The sequence below is a fragment of the Stegostoma tigrinum genome, chromosome 2 (assembly GCF_030684315.1).
Source record: "Stegostoma tigrinum isolate sSteTig4 chromosome 2, sSteTig4.hap1, whole genome shotgun sequence".
In the NCBI taxonomy this organism is placed as follows: domain Eukaryota; kingdom Metazoa; phylum Chordata; class Chondrichthyes; order Orectolobiformes; family Stegostomatidae; genus Stegostoma; species Stegostoma tigrinum.
The window spans coordinates 11,203,644-11,223,056 of NC_081355.1; the positions used below are offsets into that span (position 1 = coordinate 11,203,644).

The window sequence follows — 19,413 nt, forward strand, 5'->3', positions numbered from 1 at the left end:
CTGATTAGGTCACATGGATCTAAGAGATCAGCAGCTTCTTCAGACATCCTAAATACGAAATATGTTCACAATGAGCAAGCATTGCTCATTTCTCACAAGGAACTGACAGGTTGACTGCAGATAACCTCAGTTGTCAGGGATCCTTGAACCGTGATGCTGATGGCTGCAGCCAATGCAGACATCACCAAGGCTAAACAAAGTGTGCAGAGACTGTGCTAGGTCTGGCCTGCACACATCATTTCACACATCTCTGCAGGGAAAACGTTTATTCTATGTATTAGATTTTCAATGGAATTCACTGGCATTCAAGGCTGGGTAACGTACAATGTTCACTCCCTTTCAATGCACAGTGGTCAATCAAGAAAAGCTGGATAAAACGCCACCTCTTGCAGGCTCAATGTTGTCTGCAAAATGCTCAAACATTTCAAGGCATATATGCTAAAAAAAACCTTGGAGGATTAGTGATGATGGAGCAGTCAGATGGAGATTCCTCATAATTCCTGTCAGCCCGGTAGCTATGTGAGAAATTTCAGGATACATCATTCAATGTGATATCCCAGTTAATATGTTGAGACCTACGTAACATTAGCATTACGTGACATTACCCCAGTCTCACTGTTTCTTTTTCCCTAACAGTTAGGCAGGGCAGTTTCTGTATAGAAACTTCAAAGTGAGATCACGTGAAGATATTATATGTATATTTACATGGATAATGAGACAATTCAGCAACACAAAACATTAAAGACTGCAGAAACAACAAGGTCCACATGAGCTTTGCAGTAAGCAGGGTCTGCCTGCCCGTTTAGGAACAGAATCACAAACCGATTTAAAATAGTCCCAAATCCAGTTCATACATCCTAGAAGTGGGAGGCAAAGAGGTCTTTCCTGGCCTCTCAGACTTGGTAATGTATTGCTCCATCTTGCTGTCTTCAACAGCCTTCCTTGTGAAAGTCCTGATGCTCAGTTTCATGTTCATCCCCAGAAATTAACTGTAAATGGCCCATTTCTTCAACATCCAGAACATTCCCCCTTTGCCGGCTCCAGTTGTGAAGGGCACAACATGGCACAGTTATAAAACCCGTTGGAGCAGTGCAGGCATGAAAATCTCATCTTCTGTTGGCCAGTGGCCTGTTCCACTACGGCCCTGCTGAAAGTGTGAGATGAGCCTACATGTGTCTCTAGGAAGCTAGGGTCAAGCTCAGCTCTAGAGGATTACAGGCAGGCGAGGAAGGAGCTCAAAAATGGTCTGAGGAGAGCCAGGAGGGGGCACGAGAAAGGCTTGGCAGAACAGATTAGGGAGAATACAAAGGCATTTTACACTTAAGTGAGGAATAAGAGAATGGTCAAAGAAAGAGTAGGGCAGATCAGGGATAGCATAGGGAACTTGTGTGTAGAGTCTGAGGTGGTAGGGGAAGCCCTAAATGAGTTTTTTGCTTCTGTCTTTACGAAAGAAACAAACTTTGTAGTGAATGAAACCTTTGAAGAGCAGGTGTGCATGCTGGAATGGATGCTGATGTGCTGAAAATTTTGTCAAACATTAAGATTGACAAGTCGCCAGGCCCGGACCAGATTTGTCCTCGGCTGCTTTGGGAAGTGAGAAATGGACTTGCTTCACCACTTGCGAAGATCTTTGCATCCTCGCTCTCCACTGGAGTCGTACCTGAGGACTGGAGAGAGACAAATGTAATTCCTCTCTTCAAGAAAGAAAATAGGGAAATCCCCGGCAATTACAGACCAGTAAGTCTCACGTCTGTCGTCTGCAAGGTATTAGAAAGGATTCTGAGGGATAGGGTTTATGACCATCTGGAAGGACATGGCTTTATTAAATGCAGTCAACACGGCTTTGTGTGGGGCAGGTCATGCCTCACAAACCTTATCGAGTTCTTTGAGGATGTGACTAGAAAAGTTGATGAGGGTCGAGCTGTGGATGTGGTGTATATGGACTTCAGCAAGGCATTTGATAAGGTTCCCCATGGTAGGCTCATTCAGAAGGTCAGGAGGAATGAGATACAGGGGAACTTAGCTGTCTGGATACAGAGTTGGCTGGCCAACAGAAGACAGCGAGTTGTAGTAGAAGGAAAATATTCTGCCTGGAAGTCAGTGGTGAGTGGTATTCCACAGGGCTCTGTCCTTAGGCCTCTACTGTTTGTAATTTTTATGAATGACTTGGATGAGGGGAATGAAGGATGGGTCAGCAAGTTTGCAGACAATACAAAGGTTGGAGGTGTCGTTGACAGTATAGAGGGCTGTTGTAGGCTGCAGCGGGACATTGACAGGATGCAGAGATGGGCTGAGAGGTGGCAGATGGAGTTCAACCTGGATAAATGCGAGATGATGCATTTTGGAAGGTCGAATTTGAAAGCTGAGTACAGGATTAAGGATAGGATTCTCGGCAGTGTGGAGGAACAGAGGGATCTTGGTGTGCAGATACATAGATCCCTTAAAATGGCCACCCAAGTGGACAGGGTTGTTAAGAAAGCATATGGTGTTTTGGCTTTCATTAGCAGGGGGATTGAGTTTAAGAGTCGTGAGATCTTCTGGCAGCTCTATAAAACTTTGGTTAGACCGCACTTGGAATACTGCGTCCAGTTCTGGTCGCCCTATTATAGGAAAGATGTGGATGCTTTGGAAAGAGTTCAGAGGAGGTTTACCAGGATGCTGCCTGGACTGGAGGGCTTTTCTTATGAAGAGAGGTTGACTGAGCTTGGACTCTTTTCATTGGAGAAAAGGAGGAGGAGAGGGGACCTAATTGAGGTATACAAGATAATGAGAGGCATAGATAGAGTTGATAGCCCGAGACTATTTCCCAGGGCAGAAATGGCTAACATGAGGGGTCATAGTTTTAAGCTGGTTGGAGGAAAGTATAGAGGGGATGTCAGAGGCGGGTTCTTTACACAGAGAGTTGAGAGAGCATGGAATGTGTTGCCATCAGCAGTTGTGGAAGCAAGGTCATTGGGGACATTTAAGAGACTGCTGGACATGCATATGGTCACAGAAATTTGAGGGTGCATACATGAGGATCAATGGTCGGCACAACATCGTGGGCTGAAGGGCCTGTTCTGTGCTGTGCTGTTCTATGTTCTATGTACTCTTCAAAATGGTCTGCAAGTCACTCAGTTCAGGGGAATTAGGGATTAGCAAACATTGCCCTCTATAGGGGTGCCCAAATTCCAAGACAGAAAATAACTTCAAAAGCCATTATATTGAGCAACTTAGCAAAACAGATAATAACGAATAAAGTACCAATTAACTTGCATTTTTGTTAATCTTCACAGTAACCTTCAATGACGGCAATCTCTCTTGCTTAAAAGACTAAAATAACAAAAATGACAGAAAATTTGTACTAGTTTTGTGGTGTTGATATTATATGAACCAAGTCAGTCGACATGAAGTTGGAAAAGCAGAGCCGGTCACAAAGCATCCAAGCAGCATGAAGGTCAACATTTCAGGCTGAAACCCTTTGTGGCTCTGGCTCCCAGCATATGCAGGCTTTACTGTCTCCAAATACTATGTGAACTGCTCCATTTCAAACCTTAAAGCTTGTTCGGTTAGTGATTTTCATCACAATTATTGTTACAAAAAATGCTCTTTGATGGTACTTATGCATTACACCACACATGTAGGAGTAGTCATCACTTTAAGAGCAGTTAGCTTGGCTGCAAAGCCATAATGAAGCTAAATTTGATCTTGGAAGCTAGTAACTTATGTTTCAGACTGCACAAATGTTAGCAAATTTCAGTATTGGAACTACATTTCAGAAAAATGGCAACATGGTGCCATTCAACTATGATTTGTTGAGAGGAATCGATATTTATCAAAATCTTCAAATAAAATAGAAATCAGAAACAAACATGGGATACGGGAGAAACTTAGTAGGTCTGACAGTATCTGTGGAGTTAAAACTTTGAGTCTGATATGATTGTCCTTTAGAACTGAATGATGTCAGAAAAGTACCTTTTCCACAAAAGGTGTAACCTGCATATTCACCTCCTCATGTCTGAAGGCTCCAAACACACTTTACAAATAACAAAGTTTGAAGCTGGATGAACACAGCAGGCCAAGCAGCATCTCAGGAGCACAAAAGCTGACATTTCGGGCCTAAACCCTTCATCAGAGGGTCTGCTGTGTTCATCCAGTTTCACACTTTGTTATCTTGGATTCTCCAGCATCTGCAGTTCCCATTATCTCTGATTACACTTTACAAATATTTCACTTGCACTTCTTTCAATCTACTGTGTTACATTCACTGATCACAATGCGGTCTCCTTTATATTAGTGAGACCAAACACACACTGGGTGACTGCTTTGAGGAACACCTTCACTCTGTCTCTAGGAATCATCCTGATCTCCCAGCTTGCTCCTTCAATAACCACCTTACCCTAAGGCAAACATTTTCTGCACTTATAGCAATGCTCCAATGAATCGCAATGCAAACTTTAAAAACACCTCATTTTTGGCTTAGGCACTTTATGTTCTCAATATCTTACAGTAAATTCCACAACTTCAGAAACTGACAACACGACGTCCGTTTTCCACTTTTCTCTCATTCTCTCCCCTAATCCCCAACAGCCTGAGGGTGATAAAGTAATAGAGATTCACAGCACAAAGAAAGCCCTTCATGTCCACTCCAGACAAAAACAAGCCCCTAACTATTCTAATCCCACTTTCCAGACCTGGTCCATAGCTCTGCATGCTTTGGCGTTGCAAAAACAAAAGTTATGAGGGTATCTGCCGCTATCACCCTTACAGGCAGTGAGATCTAGATTCCCACCATATACTGGGTGAAAATGTTTTTTCTCACATCTCCTTTAAACTTTCTGTCTCTCACTTTAAATCTATGACCCATGGTCATTGATCTCTCCATCAAAAGGGAAAGGTTTCTTCCTGTTATCTTATCAATGCTCCTCAACTTTGTCCCCTATCAATCTCCTCTGCTCTAAGGAAAACAGCTCCAGTGTGTGTAATCTCTCTTCATAACTGAAACTCTCCAGCCTGGTAAATCTCCTATGCACCCTCTCCAGTGCTATCACACTTTTCACATAATGTGCATTCCAGAATTGCACAAAATGCCCTACCTGTGGCTTGATCAATGCTTTATACAGTTCTAGCATTATCCTCCTGCTCTTAAACTCTATGCCTCAGTGGCTAGTATGCCATATGCCTTCTTAACTATTTTATCCACCTGTCATGATACCTTAAGGGAATGGTGTTCATGCACATCAATATTCCACTGATCCTTGGGGTTTCCCGGGGTCCTACTGTTCACCATGCATTCCTTTGCCTTGTTTGTCTTGCCCAAGTGCATGACCTCATATTTATCCAGATTGAATTTCATTTGCCATTGATCAGCCTTGTCTTGTTTAGAATCATAGAATCCCTACAGTTTGGAAGCAGGCCCTTCAAACGAGTCCACACTGACCAGGGCATCAACCCAAATGCACCCCACCACCCCCATTCACTATCCTCGTAACCCAGCATTTCCCATGACTAATCCACCTACCCTGCATATCCCTGAGCACTACGGGCAATTTAGCTCGGCCAATCTGCCTAGCCTGCACATTTTTGAACTGTGGGAGAAGACCAGAGCATCCAGGGGAAACCCACACAGGCACCGTGGGAATGAGCAAATTCCAAACAGTCACCCAAGATTAGAATCAAACCCGGGTCCCTGGTATTGTGAAGCAGCTATGCTAACCATTGAGCCACTGTGCTGCCCCAAAGGTTTACTTTGCTTTTAATAGAGAGGACCAATTCTCTCCTTTCTCATCTTAATTTACTCCCATTTTACATCATTTTCTCTTTCACCACCATGGTACACTCTTGGTCTTTCACCTCTACACCAACAGATCTCTTGCTCCTCCTCTGCCAAAAGTATACAAAAAAAATGCCTTTCAGTTCTGAAACTTGAAGTATTACCTCTGTTTCTGACTCCACAAATGCTTGCGTTTGATTTTGACAAAATCTTGCTTCTAACGGGTTAAGGCAGTTAGGCAGGTAACAGTTCTGAAGAAGAGTCACTGGACCCAAAATGTTTGCTCTGCTTTCTGTGGCTAGACCTGCTGAGTTTCTGTAGCAATTTCTGTGATTGGAACTTCTAACCTCAGATATATGAGTACAATCTTAAGTTAGAACATTTTTAATAATTTAAACTGGTTCCACTTTCCATTGTGAATTGCTTAAGTACATGGTCCATGTCAGACAGATTCCAGTATGCTGCTTCAAAAAATCATCTCTACAAATTAACTTTTTTTAATCATTATTCGATCAGGAGATCAACCCTTCATTCCAGCTAATTTGTTTAGATAGTGAAAAGATGAAACTAAATTGAAAGCAAAACATGGACTACATAATGTAGCTGAAACTTCAAAATTAATCATTCTCAAATTGGCTTTAAGCAATAATATGGATTTAGTTTTCACTAAAGTTGTAATTGACAAACTCATTTGTTGCTCAGATCAAAGGTCAGGGCAATCAACCATCACAGGAAACCTCATTGTTGTTCCTATATTCTTCCATTGAGTCTTTCTAAATTCTTACTTTTATCCACAGATTCTAGTTTACAACTATTGTTGCATTATTTAAAAATCCTAAGAATTTGAAACTACCACAGAAGTATGTGTTATGACAGGCTGAAACAAACTAAAGACTAATATTTGATTTACTTTTGGAACAATAGAAATGAGTACCCAAGTTTACCAAGAACTGATTTAATTGTTTTGAAAAACATTAGCCTTGTCCACCAAATGTCCTATATGTACAAATTCAGCAGGTTAATCTCTTCACTGGCTGCGTAAAGTTGTCTCTTGTAGAGATGTGTAGTCAAGCGACCACAGGCCCAAAACTGGATATTCTAAATTGACCTACAGTTGGAGAAATTGGGCCCGAGTGAAATGGACAAACTAAAGCAAAAAGCAATCAGCAGCTATCGGCCACAGAGAACATGGACGCCAAGTTCAAAGAGGTCGCAAAGGTTCAGTAAAAACAGTTACAACCAGCCTGAGGGATATGTATTGGAAAAGCATCGGTCAGACTTTCTGGCACCTTGGCATCCAGCCAGTGCTTACAGAAATGCACTTTACAGCTCCCCTGGCATGGCAACAGTGGAGGGTGCTGGCACGACCCTGGCTCATGACCCAAATGGCCAAAGGTTATGGTTCATTTGGGAAGGTCTGAGGCAAATGGGTATACAAACATGCACCTGGAAGCCAACCCCTCTGCAAAGACTCGAGCAAGACTCATGGCAGAAGGCTGTGCAGCAATGCAAGAAGATCCAGGAGGAGATCTGCCTTGACCTGTAAGACCCACCTGTGCAGAAGAGAGGCAGCCCTACGTTGGAAAGGAAGGAGGCTCTAACAGTCAAGCTCAAACATATGAACTGTTGCTGTAATATCGTTTCTCAGATGGACAATGATAGGTCATGAGGAAATATTGTGGGAATTTGGGAAATGCTTGCATGGTGATTTTAATAAGAAATATTTTGTTAATAAAACTAAGTTGAACCACAAACTGAATTCTGAGTCCCTTTGTCCGCATCACGAACAAGAGTGCTTGGATAAAATGTTTTTCTACATAAACTAGTCAAAGTGTCCAAGAACAGATAACAGACGACATAGCACATTCTTAATTTTCAGCAACTGTCACGGCTACCCTGTTAATCTAGTATTATACTAACATTGACTACAATAAATTTACGAGGCATAATTTTTCCACTGCTTTTATCTTCCTACTGCGTGCATAGATGGGTCACACAGTCATCAAGTCATACAACACAGAAACAGACCCTTTGGTGCAACTCGTCCATGGCAACCAGTTTCCCAAACTAAACTCGTCTCATTTGCCTGCTATTGACCCATATCCCACTAAATATTTCCTATTCATGTACCTATCTAAATGTCTCTTAAAGGTTGTAAGTGTACCTGCATCTACTATTTCCCCTGGCAGTTCATTCCACACATGAACCACCCTCTACGTGAAAACGGTGTTCCTCAGGTCCCTTTTAAATCTTTCTCCTCTCAGCTTAAAAATATAGCCCCTGGTTTTGAACTCACCCACTCTCGGGTAAGACCTTTGCTATTCACCTTAGCTATGCCCCTCATGATTTTATAAAGCTCTATAAGGTCACCCCTCGACCTCCTATGCTCCAGACTAACCAGCCTTTCCTTATAACTCATACCCTCCAGACCTGGCAACTTCCTGGTAAGTATCTTCCGAACCCTCTCCAATTTACTAATATCCTTCTTATAGCAGGGTGACTGGAACTGTACATAGTATTCCAGAAGCAGCCTCACCAACTTCCTGTACAACCTTAGCATGACATCCCAATTCCTATGCTCAGTGGTCTGAGCAATGAAGGCACATGTGCTAAACACCCTCTTAACGGCTCTGTCTACCTGTGGTGCAACTGTCAAAGATCAATGTGCCTGAACCTCTTCAACCACACTACCCAGGGCCCTACCATCATCTGTCTAAGTCCTGCCGTTGCTTGTTTTACCAAAATGCAATACTTCACATTTGTCCAAATTAAACTCCATCTGTTACTGTTCAGCCCATTGGCTCAATTAATCAAGATTCCTTTGTTAAATAACCATCTTCACTGTTGACTCTCCGACCAGTTTTGATGTTATCCATAAACTTATTAACTGTACCTGCTAAATTCTCATCCAAGTCTGTTTGTATAATTGACAAACAAAGTGGATCCAGTACCAATTCCTGCGGAACACTGCTGGTCACAGGCCTCCAGTCTGAAAAACAGTCCTCCACCACCACTCTCTGCGTCCTAGAATTTTTTATCCAATTGGCAAACTCTCCCTGAATCCCATGTGATCTAACTTTACTAATTTATCTCCCATGCAGAACCAAATCAAAGGCTCTATGCAGACAACATTTACTGCTCTGTCCTCATCAATCCTTGGGGTTATGTCCTCAAAAACTGTTGCACAAAGCGGACTTCAATTATTTATTTAGATTACATGTACCAGAACTCTTATGCAGAGCATTTTAAAGTTGATAGGCAAGTTGAACTAGCTTTAAATAGATAAAGCTCGCCTAGCTCAAACAAACATTAGCCTGTGAGTTGTAGTTTCTTATATTTTACCCTGGATGGAATTGAATAACACAATGTTGGAAACTATTCAATGCTACTGCACCTACTTGGCTTACATAGGCATGATACTGACCACAGCAGTATTTACAACAAGTTATAAAGACTAATTACAGACCCTTGACTAAAGCTCCATGTTTCCCCAAGGTTATTAAGATGCAAGAAACAAACAACAACAACCTTGGAAGTCTGAAAAGCAAGGTGAAGCCAAGACTGAAACGGGCTCGCATGTCAGACCCTCAATTTGTTCTGCAACATACAGGTTTACAAACACATTAAGTTCTCAGCCATGTAAGGCAGCAATGAATGAAAAATAAGTTAAAACAGAGGGACAGAAATTTGGAGACAGAATTATTGCCTGTTATTAACCTTCAATAATTACTTACGCACTGAACGTTTCCAGTCTAAGACAACGCTAATTTTCTGTCTTCCTGCTTTGGCTGAGATTGGCCCAATAGCAAGAACTTGCATTCTGAGTAAGGATCACTGTACCCACAACATTAACTCTGATTTCTCTCCACAGATGCTTCCAGGCCTGCTGAGACTTTCCAGCAATTTTGATTTTTGTTTCAGATTTCCAGCAACTGCAGTTCTTTTGTTTCTTTTTGTATGGCAAATCAGTAGTCTACTTTATGTCACGTCAATGACTGAAAATTGGAAATAACAATTGAGAGAAGTGTACAAGGAGCTGGCAACTTGTCGTTACCAATTTTACAAAGTCAGAACTATTCTTCCTCAAAATTAGCCTGCTATTTGTCCTCATACTTCCTTAATTTAATTGCCTGCTGAGCAGCATCGTAAGCAGAAGTCTGCAAATGTCTTTAACTATGATAGTTGCATTGCCTAATAACTGCACATTTAACACTACCACGGAAACACTATCACTCCAAGCATGCAGTGCTTCAATCAATAGTATCTCTAGAAAGTTATCAGTTGTTTAATATCATAAAAGCGCAGAGGCTAAAAATAATAAATGAAGAAAGGAAATATAAACGTCAGGTATTTATGACATAAGACCTCTATTAAGAATTGTTAATTCACACAATTTTACCCAATACAGTTTGAAAAAATATATCAATCAAAATAGTTTCTTAACCTGAAATGTGACTTTCTGGTCGATGTCAATAACCTGGAATTGCTTCAAGAATCGCTCATCTTCACTCCAAAACAAGCGGATATCCGGTATTCCATACAAAATCATTGCCAGCCGTTCCAACCCCAGGCCAAAAGCATATCCAATCTTTCCTTGAGCACCGGCTGTAATTAGAAAGAATCAAAGGCCTTGTGAACATTGGCAACAAAACATCCAGTGATCTTTAGGCTACTTGAAAATGCACAATCTTGCCAATACCTAGTGTATTTAAAGCACGAGTGGCTAAGGGGTTGAAGCAAGTATCTGCACCGGTCTTCAAGACATACAGCAATATAAATACGTTTGACAAGAGATTCTAATCATTTATCACAGATTTAATAATGTGGCTCAGCCATCTAATCTAGCATCGTTTACTTGGATTCTTACAGCGTGCAGTTCAACCCAACAGGGTTTGCTGTACCTTTCGCTTGGCACAAACTGATTCTTTTTGTAATTGATTTAAAGTTAGGTTTAGTCAATGTGCATTAAACTTATTGTTAAGAAAACCATCTGAGGAAAATTTTTAGTGAGGAGAGCTATATTTTATTTCAATTAGTTTTCATTATGGTCCCTGCATGCTCGGCAACAATATTAGCAATTAAACATTACTGTACACAATGAGGAGAGAGAAAACATGTGTGTCATTAACACATCAAAAATTAGTTGTCCCACTAACTAGGTAAGGGTAGTTAATATGTAGCTGATCCACACAGATCAATAAGGCTGTTTACACACCTTCAATCTGTGCTAAGTTAGCTCATCCTAGCTGGGTTAGAGATTGACGCACTACAACTGTCTTCCCCATTCCTGCATGAAGAGTGAGATATTTAATATTATCTATACTCATAATTACCATTACACAGAATTTAACGGCACAGGAATAAGCCAGTCAACAGAGGCTGTTTATGTTCAAAAAACCTCCTCACATTCTACTTCATCTCACCATATCAACATATTATTTTACTCTTTTCTTCCTCATGTATTTATCATCCTTCCTCTCAATATTTTGTAACATTCATCTCAAGTACAATCACAATTAATGTTCATTTGAGGGTCTTATCTCAGTGTCACTAGTATTCAATTAGTGGTAGGTGGAGGTTCACCTTGCAGACACCCCAAATTGTGGGCTCCTTAGGTAGGATGCTTCATTCAAAGGCACTCTGCAAGATTGAGCAACATAGCACTGGGAATGAGGGCAGCTCTTGAGAGCTAACCCCTGCTCCTTTGCCAAAAGTCCATCCTCTCCTTGTGATACACAAAAACACCATATGCCATTACTCACCTGTGCCAGGGTCCACCCACTAACTTGAGTGAGTATAAAAGGAGGAAGTGTGAGGTTTTTACTAACTCCTCATCGAGAATTGAGACCACTGTCATCTTCATCAAATACCACCACCTTCAATGGAAACGTTGTGTTTATTTCTATCCTATTGAACGCTTTCAAACGCTCATCCATCAGTACTCCCATCACAGACTCTGCTAGGGTAGAGGGTGAAGGCTATATGTATCCCTATCCATCACCTTCTCACTTTATTAAATGACCACATCCCCTATCAAACCTTCCACATATGAAATTCTACACAATATTTCTGCCTTTTCACTGGGAGTATCTTAAATTATTTTGTACTTTTGGCCTCATCTCTTGTTCTTTGTATGCCTGTTGAAAATCATATTTTTTAAAAGTTCTTGATTTAATTTTGTAATTCCTCTTTGAATTTCAGAACCTGCATAGGTACTACTCACAGTTCTTTTGAATGTGTACTGTGGAAAATCCCCAATTTTGACAAAGACTTTCTTTTGCAAATTAAGTAGAGTCGCTTCTTCTTAAGAAGCAGCAGTGCACAACAAAAAGTAGTTCCATTTTCATCATGTTATTGGAGTTGACAGACCCCAAGTGATAATATTAATGAGGAGGGCACCAGCAATTAGAACAGTTTTAATTCTGACTTTCAAACAACTTTGTTGGGCAAGGCAAATTTAACTCTAATTACTTAAAGAACTGTTCCTTATGTGTTATTATTCCCACTTGTTCAGAAACTACCATGTTTAACTTACAGGGCAGTTTGTATAGCTGTTCAAATCACTTGAAAAGGATGAGTGGCTTCCATTTCTGTCTGAAAAATAATGTGCACTTTTCAGACTTAGGAAACCTTGCCATGAGAGGGTTAGTTTAAACCACCTTTCAGCGGTGTGATTTTTTTTATATTTGCAGCATGCTTCGGAGTTTGGAGCTGCCTTAAATCTCAAGATATGAATATAAATTCAGATTAAATCTTGACATACATTTTAACAGCAAAAAGACAAATGTTCTATAATGTTGTGAAAAGCTTTGGATCTCTGCTAGCTCTCCCTAGTGCATAAATTGTATCTTATTTGAGAAACTGTAAAAGTTAGCAAGTTTTTCATTATGATGTCATCACAGCAAAGGGTTAACTTGTCCACATTTGATACTGATATTTGCACAATTCCACAAGCTCAGGTAAAGAAATTTGCTAGTTTTTTTCTCCCTTTGCTGGTCTGTAGACATTAAGACTAATTACACCAATTTCACCAGAACTGAGATTGGCTAATTAGCACAGATCACTGAGCTGTTGCCATGCTTTTATGAGACTGGAATATCCCACTAAAAGACCTAGTTATTTGAGATCAAAATAAAAGTTTTATATACCTCAGACACCCATAGCGACTGAGTTCTAACTTAGATAAATTGTTTTATAAATTTGGGAATTAGGATTGGAAATGTGCCCATAACATTGTCTGCATTACAGTGCCAAGTCTGCCCAGAAGTGCAGTGAATAAGTTTGTAAGCTAATTGTGCGATCTTACACTGAGAAACTGTATTCCATAACCAAGTGTCCAAAACATTATGCTCAGATAGTTTTCACTGAGAGCCACAGGAGGTAATGTCTATGAACCTCAATTATAAAGTAGTTGGCTAATTTAAACAGCACTCTTTCAGGCTAACCATCCTGACATGGAAATTTAAGACAGCATCACAGGTCAATCTGTTGCTTCTCCCGGCTGGACAGGAAACAAACAGCGTTGGGCACCTTGGTCGTCAGTTATTGAAAAGGTCTGTTGAAGAGAGCTAGAGAGCAAGCATGACTTCCTCGAAGATACAGCAAGTTTAGACAGGCACAACTGAACTAAATATGTAATGCAAAATCCACAATTACTCTGGTGGATATGTGTAGAAAATTGATCAAACACTATATGAACTTACAATGTCACCACACACAATAGCTAGGGCAATACAGAAACTGCACCAGGAAACACGAGGGAGCATTTAGAAATCTGATGTGATGTTGCAGTGTATTGTGCAATCTATTATCCTACTTGTGGTGCTAAAAACACAAAGAGCAGCATGAGAATTTCTATTCCTGTTTTCCTTAAGAATGAATAAACTAAATAGAGTAGGCCTTACTATAAACATTATTCTCCTCATTCACTCACCAATTGTAAAGTAAACCAGTTTGTTGATTTGTGGTTGGCATAATGTGGGGGTAACATGGTAGCTCAATGGTTAGCAGTGCTGCCTCGCAATGCCAGGGACCCGGGTTCAATTCCACCCTCCGGTGACTGTGTGGTGTTTGCACACTCTCCCTGTGTCTGTGCGGGGTATAACCAGGTGCTTCAGTTTCCTCCTACACTCCTAGAGGTGCAGGTTAGATGAATTGGCCATTCTAAATTGACAATAGTGTCCAGGGATGTGAAGGCTAAGTGAGCTAAACATAAGAAATGAAGGGTTACAGGGATAGGGTAGGGTGATGGATCTCAATGGGATGCTCTTCAGAGGGTTGGTGTGGACTCAATGGGTCGAATGGCCTGCTTAGGGATTTCATGATTCAATAAGCTCACTAAACTGTTAGTCAGTTTGCTTTCTGTAAAGTTCTAGAAGCACACATGAAACGTCTGACAAGATTATAGTACACAGTTCATGCAACAAGGTTTTTGCCTGAGGTCATGGCATTGCTGAATTACATATTGAGCATTAAAGGTAAACTGCCCATACAGGATCTAGAAACGGCAAAGATCAGTGATATTAACTCGACAAAACATGTAGATCCAAAACAACTATCATTTCCTAATTTAGATGATGGATACTTCCCCAATCTGCATCTGCCTTGCAAGGTGCATAATACTGAATTGCAGACAGTAAATAACATTTTCACTATGCTGAACATTACTTTTTACACTCTATCATTGGGGATTGATGCACCGTAATTAAATTCAGCCACATCCTATGTGCCCAGCATGTATATTTTAAAGCAACAAAAAGATGGTTTCTCCTGTAATTGGAATTAGCAACCATCAAGTGGTCTTTTTATCTGATATTACTGTTAACCAAACTGTTACGATTATATAATGCGTACAAAATTCTTCACATAGCTACATTGCTACAGAATAATTGGCCTTCTCTTGCATTTCTTGCTTACTCCTCAGCTTTGTAGTTTTAAAAAAATATTTTGGTGTATGTTTTTCTCAAAACAACTACTAACAGTCAAATTCCTCTGGTGGATGTGTGTAGAAAATTGATCAAACGCTCTATATGAATTTACAATGTCACCACACACAATAACTAGGGCAATAAAGAAACTACACCAAGAAACATGAGGAAGCATTCAGAAATCTGATGTGATGTTGCAGTGTATTGTTGTGTAATCTATTATCTACCTTGCGGTGCTGAAAACACAAGGCAGCAGAAATCAGATGTAACAGCAAGGTGCAAAATCCAACTGATCTGATATCTCTCACATTTTCATTCCAGTGACTAACCCATGCATTTTTTTCATCAGTTGTATGAAACCCTACAGAAAGTGGAAATGAAATGATTAAAATTATTATGCTAGCTATGGCATAGTTTATTTATTTGCACATTGAACTAATTTTCATTTCCCAATCGGTTTCCACATAAAATCACCTATGCATCTTCTTCTGCTTCTTCTCCTGAAATTTCGGCCTGAAAACAGGTCCAACCCACAGTACCACAATCTACATGAAATGTCGTTAAAGGAGACAGCTGCTCAATCCACGACAGCCATAATGGAAATCGAACTTTGTGCTGCTGGGACCAATTTAACCCACACTGACCGACTGGTCAACTGAATCAACCCCAAAACGTCAGAATAGCTGTGATGACATATTATTTTTCAAGCATGCCATTTTCTCGAGCTATGGATAGTTATGGTCCAGGAGGCTTGGCCAAGAGGTGGCTTATGGGCCACAACGTGGCCAGCCAAAGATTGTATATGTTACCCATGCGGCCTTGTGCAAGATCCATGAGAAAACAGATAAGAAAGTGGATTGGAAAATGACAGTTGGGCTGCTCGTCAAATCAGAGGCTGTTTTCTCCCTTAATTTGCTGCTGGTAGAACTATTGAGTAACTTGCTTTTGACTTTCCTAAATGGCAACTTTTAGGTGGATGTGTTGCCTGTTTTCAAATATTATGCTATGGATTAAATAAAAATAAACACACTTTTCAATTAATCATTTTGATAACAATATTCCTTATTTGAATCCATTTGATCAGATACTAAAATAAGAACAAGAATTTTAAAAACAGAAGCCCCTGAAAAGTTGCACATCAGCCTGGCTAAAGGATCTTTACTGGGAAATCATTTCTCCCTGTTCTTGTTCAGCTGACTCCTCTTTGAGCCCAGTATTCCATTATTATTTATCCAGCTGTAGCCAGAGAATTAACTCTAAAGGCTTCTCCCTGCTTATGGATAACTACCTCCAGTGTTGCCTAAGAACCTACTTTTGGCTCCCTACTAATTCTTACTGACATCATCTGAAATGCAGGGTGGAATTTAATCTAACTGACTTGGATTCAACCCACTAGTTGGAGAAAAAGTGAAAAACATGCATTGCTTCCAAGTGGGAGTCTCAACTGGATTAGGTATCCATCAGTCACATAACTGGCCAGGTTAGGCTTTCCCCAGGCTTCAGGATTACAGGGTTGGAAAAGCCACATGCTGAGAGCTGTTGGCCAACCGCAAACAGTGTTATGGGCTGCTGCTGGTTATGTATGCAGAGACTGGCTGCAGGTGCGTGAGTGGAGAGTGTGGCACTGGGATGCAAGGGCAAGGGGTGCTTTCAGTAGATATACCATGCCTGAAGTTGAGAGTTTTGGTGGCCTTGCTACTTTTGGAAGAGAATTACTATCCCCAGTCCGTCTTCCAACCCTGCAAAGTTGTGATCGTAAGTGATCGTAATTCTGTTAGTTTTGAAATTGTTATGGAAAAGGTTAGAACTGAACAAAAAGTTAAAGTTCTAAACTGGAGTCAGGCCAACATTGACGGTATTAAATAGGAACTTTCAAAAGTTGATTGGGAGAGGTTATTCTCAGTTAAAGGGATGGTTGGGAAGTGGGAGGCCTTAAACAATGATATAACAAACATTCAGAGACAGTATGTTCCTTTTAGTGTGAAGAGTACGGCTGGTGGGTGTAGACAATGCTGAATGACTAGAGAAATTGAGGCTCTAGACAAGAAAAAGAAGGTAGCATATGTCACGTACAGACGGTAGGGATCGAGTGGCCGTAGGAGTATATCTAAGAGGGAAATAGAACACAGAACATAGTGCAGGAATACATTTTTATCTGTGAGCAGAGAACAGTACAGCACAGTACAGGTCCTTCAGCCCATGACGTTGTGCCGAACTTCTAACTGAAACCTAAGGTCTATCTAACCTCCACCGCTACCTTATACTTTCATCCATATGCCTATCTAATAGCCACTTAAATGCCCCTAATGAGGCCGACTCCACTACCCTCTTCAGCAATGCAGAGCATAAAGGGGACATGAAATAGCTTTGGCAAATGGAGTTAAGGAGGATCCAAAGAGATTTTTCAAATACATTAAGGGCAAAAGAGTAACTAAGGAGAGAATAGGACCCCTTAAAATTAAGATAATAAAATGTGAGGCTGGATGAACACAGCAGGCCAAGCAGCATCTCAGGAGCACAAAAGCTGACGTTTCGGGCCTAGACCCTTCATCAGAGAGGGGGATGGGGAGAGGGAACTGGAATAAATAGGGAGAGAGGGGGAGGCGGACCGAAGATGGAGAGTAAAGAAGATAGGTGGAGAGAGTATAGGTGGGGAGGTAGGGAGGGGATAGGTCAGTCCAGGGAAGACGGACAGGTCAAGGAGGTGGGATGAGGTTAGTAGGTAGATGGGGGTGCCCCCATCTACCTACTAACCTCATCCCACCTCCTTGATCTGTCTGTACTCTCCCCTCTGATGAAGGGTCTAGGTCCGAAACGTCAGCTTTTGTGCTCCTGAGATGCTGCTTGGCCTGCTGTGTTCATCCAGCCTCACATTTTATTATCTTGGAATTCTCCAGCATCTGCAGTTCCCATTATCTCTGATACTATTTTAACCCCTTAAAATTAATGTGGCTGTCTATGTGTGGAACCATAGGAAATAGATGAAATGAATATTTTGCATCAGTGTTTACTGTGGAGAAGGGCATGGAAGCTAGCGAGCTTGGGGAAATAAATAGTGGTGTCTTGAACAGAGTTCATAATACAGAAGAGGAGGAGATGCTGCAGGTCTTAAAGCACAAAAAGGTGGATAAAGCCCTGGGAGCTGATCAGGTGTTTCCCAAAATTTTGTGGGAAGCAAGGGAAGAGATTGCTGGGCCCCTTGCTGAGATATTTGTCTTATGGATAGCAATGGGTGAGGTGCCGGAGGACAGCAGGTCGACTAATATGGTGTCATTATTTAAGGGAGCTATAGACTCGTGAGCCTGATGTCAGTGGTGGATGAGTTGTTGGAGGGGATTCTGAGGGACAGGATTTATATACATTTGGAAAGGCAAGGACTGATTAGGGATAGTCAGCATGTAGGAAGAATTTAAATGACTTTCTCCATTTCACCAACACTAAGTGCCTCCATCTTTCCTGCTAACACCTCACACTCACTATCTCAGCTGCTATCTCAACCAAGGCTCATGTTCTATCACTCTCATTAATGCCGACAATCTCCACCCTCACTTGCCGTCATACATTTCAACCTCCAGACACCAGCAACACTGCTTACCCTCAGTGCTGCCTGGTCATTTACTTGGGACACCTCTACACTTGCAACAACAATTATCATCCCACAAATACCTACCTCTCTCATTCCAGGAGGAAAGCAGTACACAAAAGATAGAGAGTGGTGGCTTGCCTGAGCTCCTTACTCTACATTGATGGGCTTTCCTACAGGCGGCTGATCCTGAACTGACTCAGGAGGCAACCTCAAAGCAGGCTGACATAATCTGGTGTTGGGGCTTCCACTGCTGGTCCTGCAGGTCATAGTCAGAGTCATAAAGCTTAGAAACAGACCCTTCAGAGCAACTCATCTGCGCCAACCAGACAGCCCAATCTGATCTCATCGCGTTTACCAGTATTTGACCCATATCCATCAAAATGCTTCTTAGTCACATATCCATGGGGATGCCTTTTCAATGTAATTGTAACAGCTTCCACCGCTTCCATTGGCATCTTGTTCCATACACACACCACCATCTGCATGAAAAAAAATTACCCCTCAGGTCCTTTTTAAATCTTTGCTCCCTCACCTTAAATCTGTGCCGTCTGGTTTTGGACTTTATATGATTTCATGATTTTATAAACCTTTATAAGGCCACCCCTTGGTCTCTGACGGTCCAGAGATAAAAGACCCTTGCCACCCAGAGTGGATGACAAACCGCACCCAAACTCCTGGGCTAGCTTAGAGACTGTACTTGAGTTACCGTGCTGGGAGCCTCTAACCGAAGGTTATCCCACTTCATTTGACTGAGGCAGGCTGCCAACCATAATAAGCTTCCTTCCTTTCTGTTTGTGCTAAACTGCAGGGCAAGACAAAAGTTATATGAGATAACACAATGTGGAGCTGGAGGAACACAGCAGGCCAGGCAGCATCAGAGAAGCAGAAAAGCTGATGTTTGGGACCTGACCTGAAACATCAGCTTTCCTGCTCCTCTGATGCTGCCTGGCCTGCTGTGTTCCTTCAGCTCCACACTGTGTTATCTCTGACTCCAGCGTTGTCAGTTCTTACCATCTCTGACAAAAGTTATATGAGTCTGGTTTCTCTAGCTGAGGAAGCAAAGCACAATAAGGCAAAGCAAGGCAAGGCAATTCATGCAGAGGTGCCATGAGCATTCAGGTATACTCAGAGTGAATGTGCACAATAAC

General features: G+C 41.4%; 1 protein-coding gene across 17 annotated transcripts in view; it reads right to left on the bottom strand.

Annotated features, from left to right (window-relative positions):
- fars2 (phenylalanyl-tRNA synthetase 2, mitochondrial) overlaps positions 1-19,413 on the bottom strand; it is a 380,692-nt gene that overhangs the window by 144,869 nt on the left and 216,410 nt on the right. For all 17 annotated transcript variants that reach the window (XM_048520868.2, XM_059652273.1, XM_059652271.1 and 14 more), the window contains one exon: positions 10,197-10,357. In XM_048520868.2, the coding sequence (XP_048376825.1) occupies positions 10,197-10,357 (161 nt within the window). The remainder of the gene's footprint in view (positions 1-10,196; positions 10,358-19,413) is intronic.